Source organism: Panthera tigris, chromosome D4, assembly GCF_018350195.1.
Source record: "Panthera tigris isolate Pti1 chromosome D4, P.tigris_Pti1_mat1.1, whole genome shotgun sequence".
In the NCBI taxonomy this organism is placed as follows: Eukaryota; Metazoa; Chordata; class Mammalia; order Carnivora; family Felidae; genus Panthera; species Panthera tigris.
In genome coordinates, this window is record NC_056672.1 from 49,966,774 (window position 1) to 49,979,563 (window position 12,790).

The 12,790-nt window shown below is 40.2% G+C and overlaps 1 protein-coding gene across 3 annotated transcripts in view; it reads left to right on the top strand.

Moving 5' to 3' along the window:
• Nucleotides 1-6,784: 6,784 nt before the first annotated feature.
• Nucleotides 6,785-12,790, top strand: part of TEK (TEK receptor tyrosine kinase) — a 105,513-nt gene continuing 99,507 nt past the window's right edge. For 2 of the 3 annotated variants that reach the window (XM_007098501.3, XM_015544901.2), the window contains exon 1: nt 6,786-7,161. In XM_007098501.3, the coding sequence (XP_007098563.2) occupies nt 7,110-7,161 (52 nt within the window). In that variant the 5' untranslated portion in view covers nt 6,786-7,109. Of the gene's footprint in view, nt 7,162-12,790 lie in introns of all 3 variants that reach the window. The other variant, XM_007098502.3, reaches the window with a different exon arrangement.

Consider the following 12,790-nt stretch of genomic DNA (forward strand, 5'->3'; position numbering starts at 1 on the left):
GTCTACTGGAATGTATACTTAATGGTTAAAATTAAAATTTTATGTTATATTGGGGTGCCTAGGTGACTCAGTCAGTTGAGTGTTCGACTTTGGCTCAGGTCATGATCTCTCCCTCCATGAGTTCGAGCTCCGCATCGAGCTCTGTGCTGACAGCTCAGAGCCTGGAGCCTGCTTCGGATTCTGTGTGTGTGTGTCTTTCTCTCTGCACCTCCCCCTCTCTCTCTCTCTCTCTCTCTCTCTCTCTCTCTCTCAAACATAAATAAACATCAAAAAAATTTAAAAATTTTTGTTATATTTTTATACCATAATTTTTTAAAATGGGGGTGAATCTTACTGTATATACATTATATCCTAACAAACCTAAAGAATGACAAAAAATGCTCATTTTAAAAATTCTTGCCCTTTGCATTGTAACTTTCTAACTCTTCATACCAAAAGATGAAGTCTGTGTTTCTACCTCTTGGATCTAGTCTTAGTTATGTGCTTTTGCTTGGTAATAAAATGTGGCATAAGTAATGATGTGCCTAGACCTCGTTAAAGGACAAATTGAGGCAAATTAAAAATTTTGAGTTTATTTGAGCAAAAATTTTTTTTAATCAGGCAGCACCAAATCAGAAGTGGTTAGGAATAACCCAGTGTCAGGAGTACTGGGGAGCCAGTTAGGCAGACGCTTTTATAGAGAAGAGGAGGAAGCAAAGTAAGAACATTGTTGATTGGCTGTAGCTTAAGGCCTACTTGACTACGATTGGTTGTCCTTAGTGTTTTGATTTCATAATCTTCAGGCATTTACAGGCTAAGATTTTGGTTTACTTACATAGACCTACAGAGCTTTAGAACCACCTCAGTCTAACAGCTTCCTTGTTTAATTAATTTAACAGCCTCAAGAAAACTTGTATCCCTGACTACAGACAAATGAGGGAGGCCAGGTAGGATCAGAACTGTCTAGGTGAGCCTGAACTATTGACCTACAAAATCTTGAGCTATGTAAATATTTGTTGTTTTAAGCCACTAAGTCATGGGATGATTTATTAGACATCGTTAGCTACATATTCAAAGAGGTTTTCACAGTTGAAGTGATATTTGAATTGTTTTTTGAAGGATAAATAGGAATTTCTTTTTCTTTTTTCTTACTATTTTTATCTTTTATGAAGGTTTTTTTTGGGGGGTGGGTGGAAGGGGTATCATGAAAAATACTCCCAGTCTATTCTGTCTGTGGCAAATTGGTCTCATAGTGGTTGTGAGGCATTCTGGTTAGTCTTTCCCCTAAGCCATTGAGAAAATAGCATAGGATCATCTGAAATGAAGTACAGAGTCCCTGCCTTAATGGAAAGATGCTTTGTGTACCAAGGAAAGAGCAGGAGAAATGAAAAGAGGCAGGAGAATTGGTGCCTCATGGGCTAAAGCAGAGACTACTAAAAATTTTACTGCCAGTACCACCCGTTGGTATTTAGCCACACAATGCCTGATTTTGTTACTTTACTCTTCCTGTTTTGATGCATTGTTGTCATGCTAGGATTGTGTAATTGTGAGGTTCAAAAGTAGAAACTACATCTTCTATATCTGTGTCTCTTCCTACAGTAATAAGCATAGTCCTTGTCATTTAGATGATAAAAGAAAAAAAAAGATTTAGAGTAAATGGGGTTCGTGGAGGGTCAGGTATTTTCCATATTTTCCATAGCCATCAGCTCCCAGAATGGGTGTTGCCACTTTCATTGTGGTGTCCTGGCCTTCAGCCAGGACTTAATTGTTGATGACCCTTCCTTTTCTGCTAGCCACCGTTAAGTATAGCGGGTTCACAAAGAAGTTCATGAAAGGCCTTAAGAAGCCAGATGTGATGGGGCTGGAGGTTCAGTGCTTATACCCCTGCACAAGGCAGGATGGTAAGGCTACCTTGCAGGAAGCCAACACCAAAATCTGTTTGCTCACCTCCTGGACACTGAGCTACACTTGAATTCTGTTTCATCTTTGCCAATGGGTGTTTTAATGTTCATCCTATTGTCCTGGGTCAACTATCTCAAGGATTTCCCCCAATCTTCTTCATTTGTACATATATGCTCATTATTAAAAAATATATATTTTTCTTTTCCTTTTATTTTAGACGGAGAGAGAGAGAGAGAGAGCGTGCACAAGTGGAGGAGAGGGGCAGAGAGAGGGAGAGAGAATCCCAAGCAGGCTCCACACTTAGTGCTGAGACAGACACAGGGCTCAACCCATGACCCTGGGAACATGACCTGAGCTGAAATCAAGAGTCAAAGGCTCAACTGAGCCACCCAGGTGTCCCTTTTAAAATGTTGAAATTATAGAAAATTATAAAGAGGAAAATAAAAATTATCAGTGTTTCAACAACCTAGAAATAATAACATTTGTTCAGTGAGTATAACATTTTGGCATATATTTGTCATATACACTATAGCATATGGTTATATGGGTGCATGTGTGCCTATGTTCAATGAGTATAACGTTTTGGCATTTATTTGTCATATATATTGTATCGTGTAGGTATATGTGTGCACGTATGCATATGTGTATACATTTCATATTGTTCAAACTTTGATTCCCAATCAACAAAAAACTATACAACATCAAATGTTGTATACATCAAATATAATATACAACATCAAATGTTGATTCCCCATAAACAATATACTATATATATCTTTACATCTTTCATTGTCAATAAGCTTCCACTATATTTTGACATTTGTCTATTTCATTGTGTACCATGACTTATATAAATAATCCATTTTTGTTGGCCATTTATATTGTTTCCATGTTTTGATTATTATCAGCAGTGCTTCTATAATGCCTTTATAAGGGCACATGGATGGCTCAATCAGTTAAGTGTTCGACTTCAGCTCAGGTCATGATCTCATGGTTTGTGAGTTCAAGCCCCACATTGGATCCTCTGTCCTCTACCTCTCTGCCTCTACCCTGCTTGCACTTGGTCTCCCTCTCTCTCTCAAAAATAAATAAACTCTAGAAAAAATTTACAATGCCTTTATACCTACATTTTGGGTAACATCTTTGACTTTGGCTTGGGGTATATCATAAAAGTGGATTTCTCAGCAAAAGGATATGCATCTGTGGCTTTTGCTACATATTTGTGATATTGACCTCTAGATGTGGGATACCAGTATGTTAGTAACATTGTATGCTTTCCATACCTCTTCACATTTTTTGATTGTCAATTGATATTTTTGTTAATCTGTTTCAAAGATTTTTAATGTTTTCTAAAGATGTTTTTCATATAGTAAGTGCAAAAACCAGAGAATAGAAAACAACAAAACAGCCAAATGCCTCGTTTGCTTATTTTGTTTCCTCGTTGCTGGTTTGCTTTTCTTTTTTGTTCTGCTTTAAGTAATGTCTGGAAAAATAAAATTAAACTGAGTGTGCTTGACTCATGAGGAAGCCCCTTTTCATTTCCCTGGAGCAAGGCTATGGAGTGCACAGAGGTCCTGATATTAGCTATTACTATTTTGGAAGCACAATGAGAAGTGACTACATCTCTCAGTGTTATCAGACTTTTCCCATTATCTGTCCAAGTTTCATTTCACATACTTTCCTAAGGTCTGAGTATACCATGTTGGTGTTTATGATATTTCCTATATTTCTATTTATCTACTTTTTTGCACGTTGTGGTCTAAAGATGAACTATGCAAAAAAAGAGTCATATATTAAACTTGCAAAAATTGGAAGTCAAGACCAGGATTCTAATACTCTCTGGGCTACCCACAGCTGAGCACATTACTTAGACTTTGTGGGAGGAAAGAGACATTAAAGAGACAACGACACAAATGTATGATTACCAGTTGTGATCACTACCATGGACAAAAAGACACAGTGTTATGAGAGAAGAATGGGGGAGACCTAATGTGGATTGAGCAGTTAAAGAACACTTTTCGGAGACTAAGGGGATAGCTAGGAGCTTGTCAGGCAAGGGTGGGAAGATGATTTCAACCTGTCCAGCTAAGCTGCTACGGGTGGAGAGCTGATCCAGCTGGCCCCCAACGAGGCTCTTCAGGGAATGGAGATGCCATTATGATGGCCATAGCCAGCTTTCTAGAGAAGGGTTGTGGCTTGTCCAAATATGTGGTATTTCCTTAATACGTTATGTACTGGGGAGAGTCCTGTCCAGACGTGGAAGTGGCCTCTCCCTTCCCTTGGAAATTCTGGCATGCCATCCAGTTTTGCAACTTCCCAACGTGTTGCCAGTCAGCTCTGCTGACCTATCGGCCCCACAGTATGTGGTGAACCTCGTATTATTGTTCCTTGATTGGTTCTTCATGTTCTAATATCCACAGGGCAGAAAGTTGGAGCAGAGAATGTTTGGCCAGGTTTGTCCACAGTAATCTTCACTTTACACCTGGAATTTACATGCTAATGATTCAGATATCCCAGAGAGAAGTTGCTCAGCCTTTTGCCTAGCTATACAATCATAGGCTAGGGAAATTTAGCAGTTATTTATTAAATGGACTCAATACTCTGGATAGCACGAGAAAGGACTGCATGGAAGATGAGATTAAACTACATAGCTCTTTTTGCATAATGGAGCAACACTGCCTTTTCTAACATGAACAACATTTCTGGGTTACAGAGCACAGGATGAAACCGAGTCACCCATTCTGAAGAAAGGAAGGACAGAGAACTTGATTAACAATTCATGGGAAGAGTAGATCTTTCTGGAGAATGGGGGACGAATGAAAGTGAGGTGCTTTTCTGCATAACAGAGGGAAGCAGCCCAGAAAAGGAAGGTAGAAGCATCTTTGTCCCACACGAAGTAGCCAACAGGAGGGAATGTGAGCAATGACTTCCTTGTGTGGCCATCAAGCACAAACAAAGGAAGCTGTGGCTGAGGAGACAGGTGCCCTGGAATTTGTTTATTTCCAAGGCTTTCCAAGTCTGTTCCATATGGCCCGGGGCCATAGGACCTCACAAAGTTTCAGCCACCACATTCTCAAAATAGAGCACGTTTGTGACCCTCTCAGGTTCTGCAGTGACACAGACACAAAGCTAGCATCTTCTCTGAACAGCCCAGAGGAGAGGACCTGGGAACCTAGGAGGACATGTTGTCAGGGACAGCTTAGTCATTTGGACTTACAAGCTGTTACAATTGGAGGGAAGTTAGTCACATCCAGTATAAACCCTTTATTTTACAGTTGAGGAAACTGAGGCCTACAGATGGGAAATGACTAGTCCAAGGCCTCACAGGAAGAACAGAGCTGGGAGTAGAGCTCAGAATCCCCCACTCCCAGCCTGGTTCCTTGCAAAACCAAACTCAAAGCCATTTCATAAGATGAGAGAATGGCTTTTGGGAGGAATCCCTTGGGACCAAAATCAGAGCCTGAAGGGAAAGACTAAGGAAATGAATATATTAACATTTAATGAAAGCCTTCGATGAATAGGCATCATGCCAGCCTCATTTAATCCTCTCTAAAATCCCCAGGTTGGAGATATTAGTGCTGCTGTAACAGCTGTTGAAACTGACAATTAAAGAGATGAAGTAAACATGCGGTGGAGTAAGTATCTGAACCCAGGTCTGCTTGAAAACTGCCTGTGCAGGGTGCATGGGTGGCTCCGTTGATTAGGCTTCTGGCTCTTGATTTCGGCTCAGGTCGTGATGTCATGGTTTGTGGGTTCGAGCTTCATATCGGGCTCTGAGTTGAGAGCATGGAGCCTGCTTAGAATTCTCTCTCTCTCTCTCTCTCTCTCTCTCTCTCTCTCTCTCTCTCTCTTTCTGTGCCCCTCCCCTGCTCTCTCTGTCAAAATAAATAAACCTAAAAAAAAAAAAAAAAAAAAAAAAGCCTGCACTTTACTGCCCCAGCTGGAAACATCCATTGGTCCTGGAGTTGTCACTGATGTGGTAAAACCTGGGAGAGAAATGAGGCAAAGCCAGCAGCGTCTCTGTTTTCCTATGGTGAGCAGTGAAAGCAGGAGCGGACGGCTCTTTCCTAGGGCATGAAGGCAGGGTGAACAAAAACAATGACACCCGATTCTGAAGTCATAGTTTGTGTTATGGAGAAACTATCTTCTGGATAAATTTAGGATCTCTGATCTCATTTTAGATACGGTTACTCCAAAAGCTCTTTTTCTTTTGGCCTATGTATTCTCTCTGCTCTTAGGAATGCTCTTTTGATCCCAAATCAAATCCCTTACATTTGGTTTTGACACCGGTTATTTTTAAGGTTTTGTATATAATTTGCTTCTGAAACACTGTTGGCCAAGAACCATGAAATCCGTTTCATTACCAAAATCCTTCTAGGCCAAGTTCTTTAAGAAATGAGATCACCTTCAGATGAATTGTTAGCAAAAATTAAAGCTATAGCCAGTAGCATGGATATGTTTGGGCTCTTGGCCAAGAAATAAACCATGTGTGTGAAAGAAAACAGGCTAACAATTCTGGACTCTGGTCTCCGTGGCTGCATTGCACATTGACCTCACCGGTAATTATCCAAATTAATTGCCTTTCGGGTTGTGTTCTCTCATCACGGAAACCTTCCTTTCCCAATTCAACCCATGTGGGTTAAAATGAGAAAACAAAAGCAAAAATTCCGCCCCACACCCAGAAGCCCCTTCTGTCAGGGATCCCAGGTGGACCCGGGAGAGCTGTTGGAGGCTGAGAAGGGCTGGTGATCATCGCATACCACACATAGGTGGAGGGCTGTTATTCTGTTTCCCGCCTAAGAGAGGATACCCCTATTGTTTCTGAAAACGCTGACCAGGACCCACACTTCCAACAAAAATTCCTCTATCCCCGCAACAGCAGCAAAAGCAGCGGCAGAAGCAACAGTAATAGAGAAGTGTTTTGATGAATTGCAAGATGGATAGGGCTTTCAGTGCCCCCAGCCCGGCTGATACCAAACGCCTTTAAGATACAGCCTTTCCCATCCTAATCTACAAAGGAAACAGGAAAAAGGAACTTAAAACTCCCTGTGCTCAGACAGAAATGAGACTGTTACAGCCTGCTTCTGTGCTGTTCCTTCTTGCCTCTGACTTGTAAACAGGACCCAGTAGAACATGCGAATGGAAAGTCACAAACCTCTTGGTGTCTGAAAGGATCCTTGGGACCTCATGCACATCTGCGGAAACTGGATGGAGAGATTTGGGGAAGCATGGACTCTTTAGCTGGCTTAGTTCTCTATGGAGTCAGCTTGCTCCTTTCTGGTAAGGTTTGGCTTTGTTGCCTTTTTTTAATTTAATTTTTTAGGTTTTTTTCTTTTTTCAACAGTTAATGATACTGGGCTTTCTCACCAGTATTTAGTTCTGGTTAACAAAGGGCAGCTGTGTTATAGGCACTGTTTCTCTAGGACTTTCCATTTAATAGATGTGAGGATTAAAATGCAATGTCTTTGTGGCTTGGAACTGAGTTTTTTGAGAGTTTCCCTTCCGCTTATTTGCCCCCTATGTTGCCACAGACCCTATGAGAACTGATTAGGTCACTTTATTTGTGGAGAATCACTTACTATGGCAAGTTATTTTACTCTTCCTCAACAATCTTGGGATTGTTGCCTTATTTAAAAAAAACAAACAAACCCAGTTTTACCTGCTTCAAAAAAAATCTTGCATAATTTTTAAAAAATGAAGTTCATGCAGACAATTATGGGGACCCACTTAAAGCAATGTACAGATTGTCATTTTTAAAGGAGAACAAAGATGCTTTTCTATAAAGATGTCATATCCACATCCTATTACAAATTTTTAAAAAATATTTACTTATTTTTGAGAGAGAGAGAGCACACACGAGAGCATGCACTAGTAGGGGAGGGACAGAGGAGAGGGAGTCACAGAATCTGAATCAGGCTCCAGGCCCTGAGCTTTCAGTACAAAGCCCTATGTGGGCTTGAACCCTTGAACCACGAGATCATGACCTGAGCCAAAGTCAGACGCTTAACTGACTGAGCCACCCAGGGGCCCTAGCCACATCCTATTTTAGTTAAAGCAATCAAATTCTAGGCTTTTTGGGTTTTTATTAGACCTTGGGCCATGGCTGTATAATTATTTTCTGTTTCTTTAAAAAAAAATACTTGGCATGTAGTAATTTATAAAGTCTTTATTGGCCCAGTGAAATGAAAGTTGGGGCACTTATCCAGATTACCGGGCACAGGAGAAGATCACAGCCTGTTGGAGGGCTAAGGAATGGTTGGCTTGCATGTTTTTAGATCTGGTGTGTGTGTTGCCCAGATTCTCCACACAGTGGCATGCCTCTGATGCTTACCCATCCTGAGGGACGCTGTCTGAAAGTGGTATCCAAACATGAAGTACAAATCACAACTCTGCCTTAGGTCTCTCCCTTTTAGTTTGAAAACATTCTAATTATTGTAATGAAGATAGAAATGATACTGGAAATGGAATTGCGCAAACGTACTGAATTGAATGTTGCAGACTCTATTATTAGAATTTGATCTGAACATACACATAAGTTTGTGTTACATTATTTTCATACTTTTCTATATGTTTGGAAATTATTAAATATTCAAAAAATTAATCCAACAAGAGAAACGAATTGCATGTAACTTGTTTATAGCATTTCAGATCACTTTCAACACCTAGTTATATTGAGGATTTAATCATATTTTGAGACTAAGAACGTGTAATGTCAGTTGCTGAGATGATTTCACTATGTAGAAATTATATTAACATAGAAATGTTAATTTCTCATGTTATATGCACCTTTAAATCAAAGAATTATGATTCCATTTTTGTTTGGCTTTTTTTCTGTGTGACATACTTATGAGTAACATGAAATCTGGAACTAATTCTACACCAGGGATTCTAGTAACGCAAAGCCCAGAGTCTATCATTGGTCTGAGCTATTTTATAAGTTAAATCACCTACGTGTGCACACATGCCAACACACACACAGTTTTAATTCACTATTTGCCCCTCAAAGTGACTGTGTCATGGCACTTTGTAGTCTAGGCTTAGAAGAGCTGTCATAAAATCAGACCAAAAAATTATGTGATTGAAACAGTTGCTCCCTGTCTAGACCTTAGTTCCCTGGAAACATAGCCCTGACTTCAACAGGGAGAGGCCCAAGGAGAGGGATTTCATCCTCCTATTGAAAAGGAAAGGTGACACTAGCAAGATTGGTTTCTGGGGTAGGTCTGTTGTATTGGAATCCTAAGTTCCCTTCCCAGTATAACTCTCCATGGACATGAACACACAAGGCTTGGTAATTGCAACAAGAATCCAGCATGATTATATCTACAAGCATAGGAGCCCATTCTTTGCACCCAACTCCCCTGGTAGACCATAGTAGTGGAAAAAGGGACTTATGGTTTATGGTTCTCTCTATTCCAATGGGTTGTTTCTGATTTTTTTTTTTTTTTTTTGTAACAAGTAAGACTGAAAAAATATGTCACATTTGCCTCAGTGAAGGTGGCTCTGGGTGGCAAATATCCGTAAGAGGTTTGGAAGAGGTATGTAATTTTCAGAAGACTTCCCCAACCTACCTAGATTCTGGTACATTCCCCTCCCCATTGAGAATCATGGCCAATTTCAGCTTACAAACAAGTTATAATAAACATACTAGCTTTCCCCCACTCTCCCGTCCTCACCAAACTAGGCTGTTCTCTCTAAAGAGTTGTGTATATAGCAATACAAAATACAACAAATTACTCTTTCTGCTTTATCATAGTATGTCCTATATGATCAACGCTGACCCACTGGGAAGTCTCTAGTAGTATGCCTTCATATCTCTTTGTTGTTTGATTTGACATTTTAAGTAACAACCTGGGTTCAGAGATAGTGGATATCTTATCTGGAATGACAGTGGAAATTCGGTTATAAGGTCAGGGAAGTGGTCCCAGAGGGAACCTTCTCATTAGGGCTGGTCTTGGAAGGCTATATCAAGTCTGAGTAATCAAGGGTGGAGGTCTAGTAGCTGGGACCAGAGACACACCTGGGAATTATTCGCACAGGGAGGAGTTTTGCGTTCTTCACAGATGCTCCCTCCTAAGCATTGTCTCTGTTGGAAATGTCAGCATTTCCCTTTCAGCTCTATGCTGGGAGAGCTTCCTGCAAGAGCTCCAACTCTTCTAAGACATCCCTCCAGGAGGGAAGAACTCTTCCAAGGCCATTTCAGAGGACTATGCTATGTCCTCTGGGAGATTCATATGGGTGGGCTCCAAATTTTTCTGACGTTATCTATTTGACTACTCCTAAAAAGATAGGTATGTAATTGTGTAACCTGCTTATTCCCTGTAGATGGCTTATCGGTCAGAGCATAGAACCTGGATTCAAATGATTTCTCTAGGCTGGATGAGTGGACCAAATCCAAAAGACAGCCCTTTAAAATAGATGAATGTGAAGTCATGAGTTTGGTTTCAATAAATGGATGTATGTATGTTCAGTGTGAGAGAGACTTGGTTTGTTGAGTTTTCTTTTTTTTTTTAATTAAAAAAATTTTTTAAGTTAATTATTTTGAGACAGAGAAAGCGAGTGGGGGAGGGGCAGAGAGAGAGAGAGAGAGGCAGAGAGAGAATTCCAAGCAGGCTCTGCCCTGTCAGCACGGAGTCTGGTGTGGGGCTCAGACTCAAGTACCTTGATATCATGACTTAAGCTGATACTGAGTCAGATGCTTAACCAGCTGAGCCACCTAGGCGCCCCTGTTTATTCAAATTCTTAGTGATTAACACGTTTTGGTGATACGCAAAATTCATAGATGCCAACATGTGCTCTGCTTGCTGAAAAGGTAATTTATAAGCTGCAACAGTTCACTTTAGTAGATATCTAAGGTCCAAATTAGAAATGGTAATCACTGTACTGCTCAAAGAATACCCATTAAACACTGAAGACATTGAGAAATTTGGCAGTAAACATAGTGGACAAGCAGGAAGGTGAGTGCTTTAGAAACCATTTTATATGGGACTATTTAGCCAGGGAAAAGAGACCAAGATCAGCATTTTTAAGGGTTTCCATGTACAAGACCCCACAGATAGTGTATTTTGCCAGATCTAGGATAGAGGGGTGAAGAGAGTTAGGCTTTATTGATGGAAACCTTCTAAAAATTGGATCACCATCCCCATGAAGAGTGAACTCCCACACTGGAGAGTGTTCAGGCATAGGTTGTGTGATATCTATCAGGAACATCATAAGGATGTGGAGTCTGATGGTTACTATACTTGTCTTTCACATCTCTTCCATTTTACTATTTCTCTGTGAGTTCAGAAAAGCCACCAACACCTTTGAAACCAAACAGTGTGTTTCCCGAATTTCAACTCAATCCACATGACTTGTGAGAGAAAAAAGTGTACCTGCACATGTGCAATCATGGCTCTTCTGAAGACACTCCTTTATGGGACTGAGGTGGATCTAATCAAGAAGGCAGGAGAAAGAGTTAAGAGTATGAATTGTGAAGCCACAGACCTGGGCTTAAGCTCAAATTGGATGACAGTGGGAAAGTTACTTGATTTCTCGAAGACACCATTTTCTCATCTCTTATGGATGAGAATACGTATTTCCCAGAGTAGTTACGAGGATCAAGTGTGATAATGCAAGAAGAGAGCTTAGCCGGTAAGAACTTTCTAAATAAATGAAGCTAGTGTAATAAAAAAGGGGAGTATTTCTCTGAGGACCTCTGTGCTAGTTCCAGACTGGTTTATTCTTTTCTAGCATGTAGGGGAGTTACTGCTCATGTAAGCAGTCTCTTTCTGAAATAACTCAACATAGGGTCACCTGGATGGCTCAGTCGGTTAAGTGCCGACTTCAGCTCAGGTCATGATCTTGCAATTCTTGAGTTTGAGCCCCATGTTGGGCTCTGTGTTGACAGCTCAGAGCCTGGAGCCTGCTTGGGATTCTGCGTCTCCCTCTCTCTCTGCCCCTTTCCTACTTGCTCTCTGTCTCTCTTTCTCTCTGTCTCTCTCAAAAATGAGTAAACATTAAAAAGTTTCTTTTTTTAAATAACTTAATTCCTCAAATTTTATGCTTGTCTCTCCCCACTTGGGCTACTATCCCAGTGCTACTACTCCTTCATCCCTGCTCTTGGCCCTTCTCCTTCCATCAGGCCCATATTTACAGTCTACATATTTTTTCCCTCATGGCTCTTGTTCATGCTGTTCCATCCATTTGGGAATGACACCCTCCATGCCTTCTCTGCAAACAAAATTGAACTCAACTTGCCTGGGTCAGCTCTTCCTCATGATCTCCTTCCCTTTATTCTGAGTTCCCTTCTCATAGAGGCTGTGTCTTGAGCTTTGGGCACATAGATTTAGCTCCATTAGCCTTTAACATCTTTAACAACAGATAATACTTCTTTTTTATTCTCTATAGTGTGTTGCATTTAATGTTCACACATTTAATGTGTGTGAAACATAAAAATACACTCATGAAAGTGGCTTTAACTAGGCCTTTACCTTATACAAGGTATTGTTTGATTGTTGAATATTACCCAAAAGGTATGTATACTTTTTTCAATAGACATTTGAATTGTTGGCTGCCTTTTGTTTATTCATTTTTTCATTCCTTTACTCAGCTATCATTTCAGTCAATGAAGACCTATTGAGGATTTACTCACAAAGCCAAGTCCTGTACTGGATTCCAGGAATGCAAAAAAGGATGAGTCATTTTTCCCCCTTGCTAAATTCACGGTTTAGAAGGAAAGAAGAATATAGGCACATGAATTATATGATGATATGATAAATGTTATCGTAGGGATATGTATAAAATCTAGCTTTTCAAGAGCTATAAAAACTGTTTTTGGCTCCAATAATAAAAAATGAAACTTTAAAATCTAAGTTATGCATAAATGTCTAAAAACATAGAATATCGATTTCATTAGTTATTAAATTTAGTA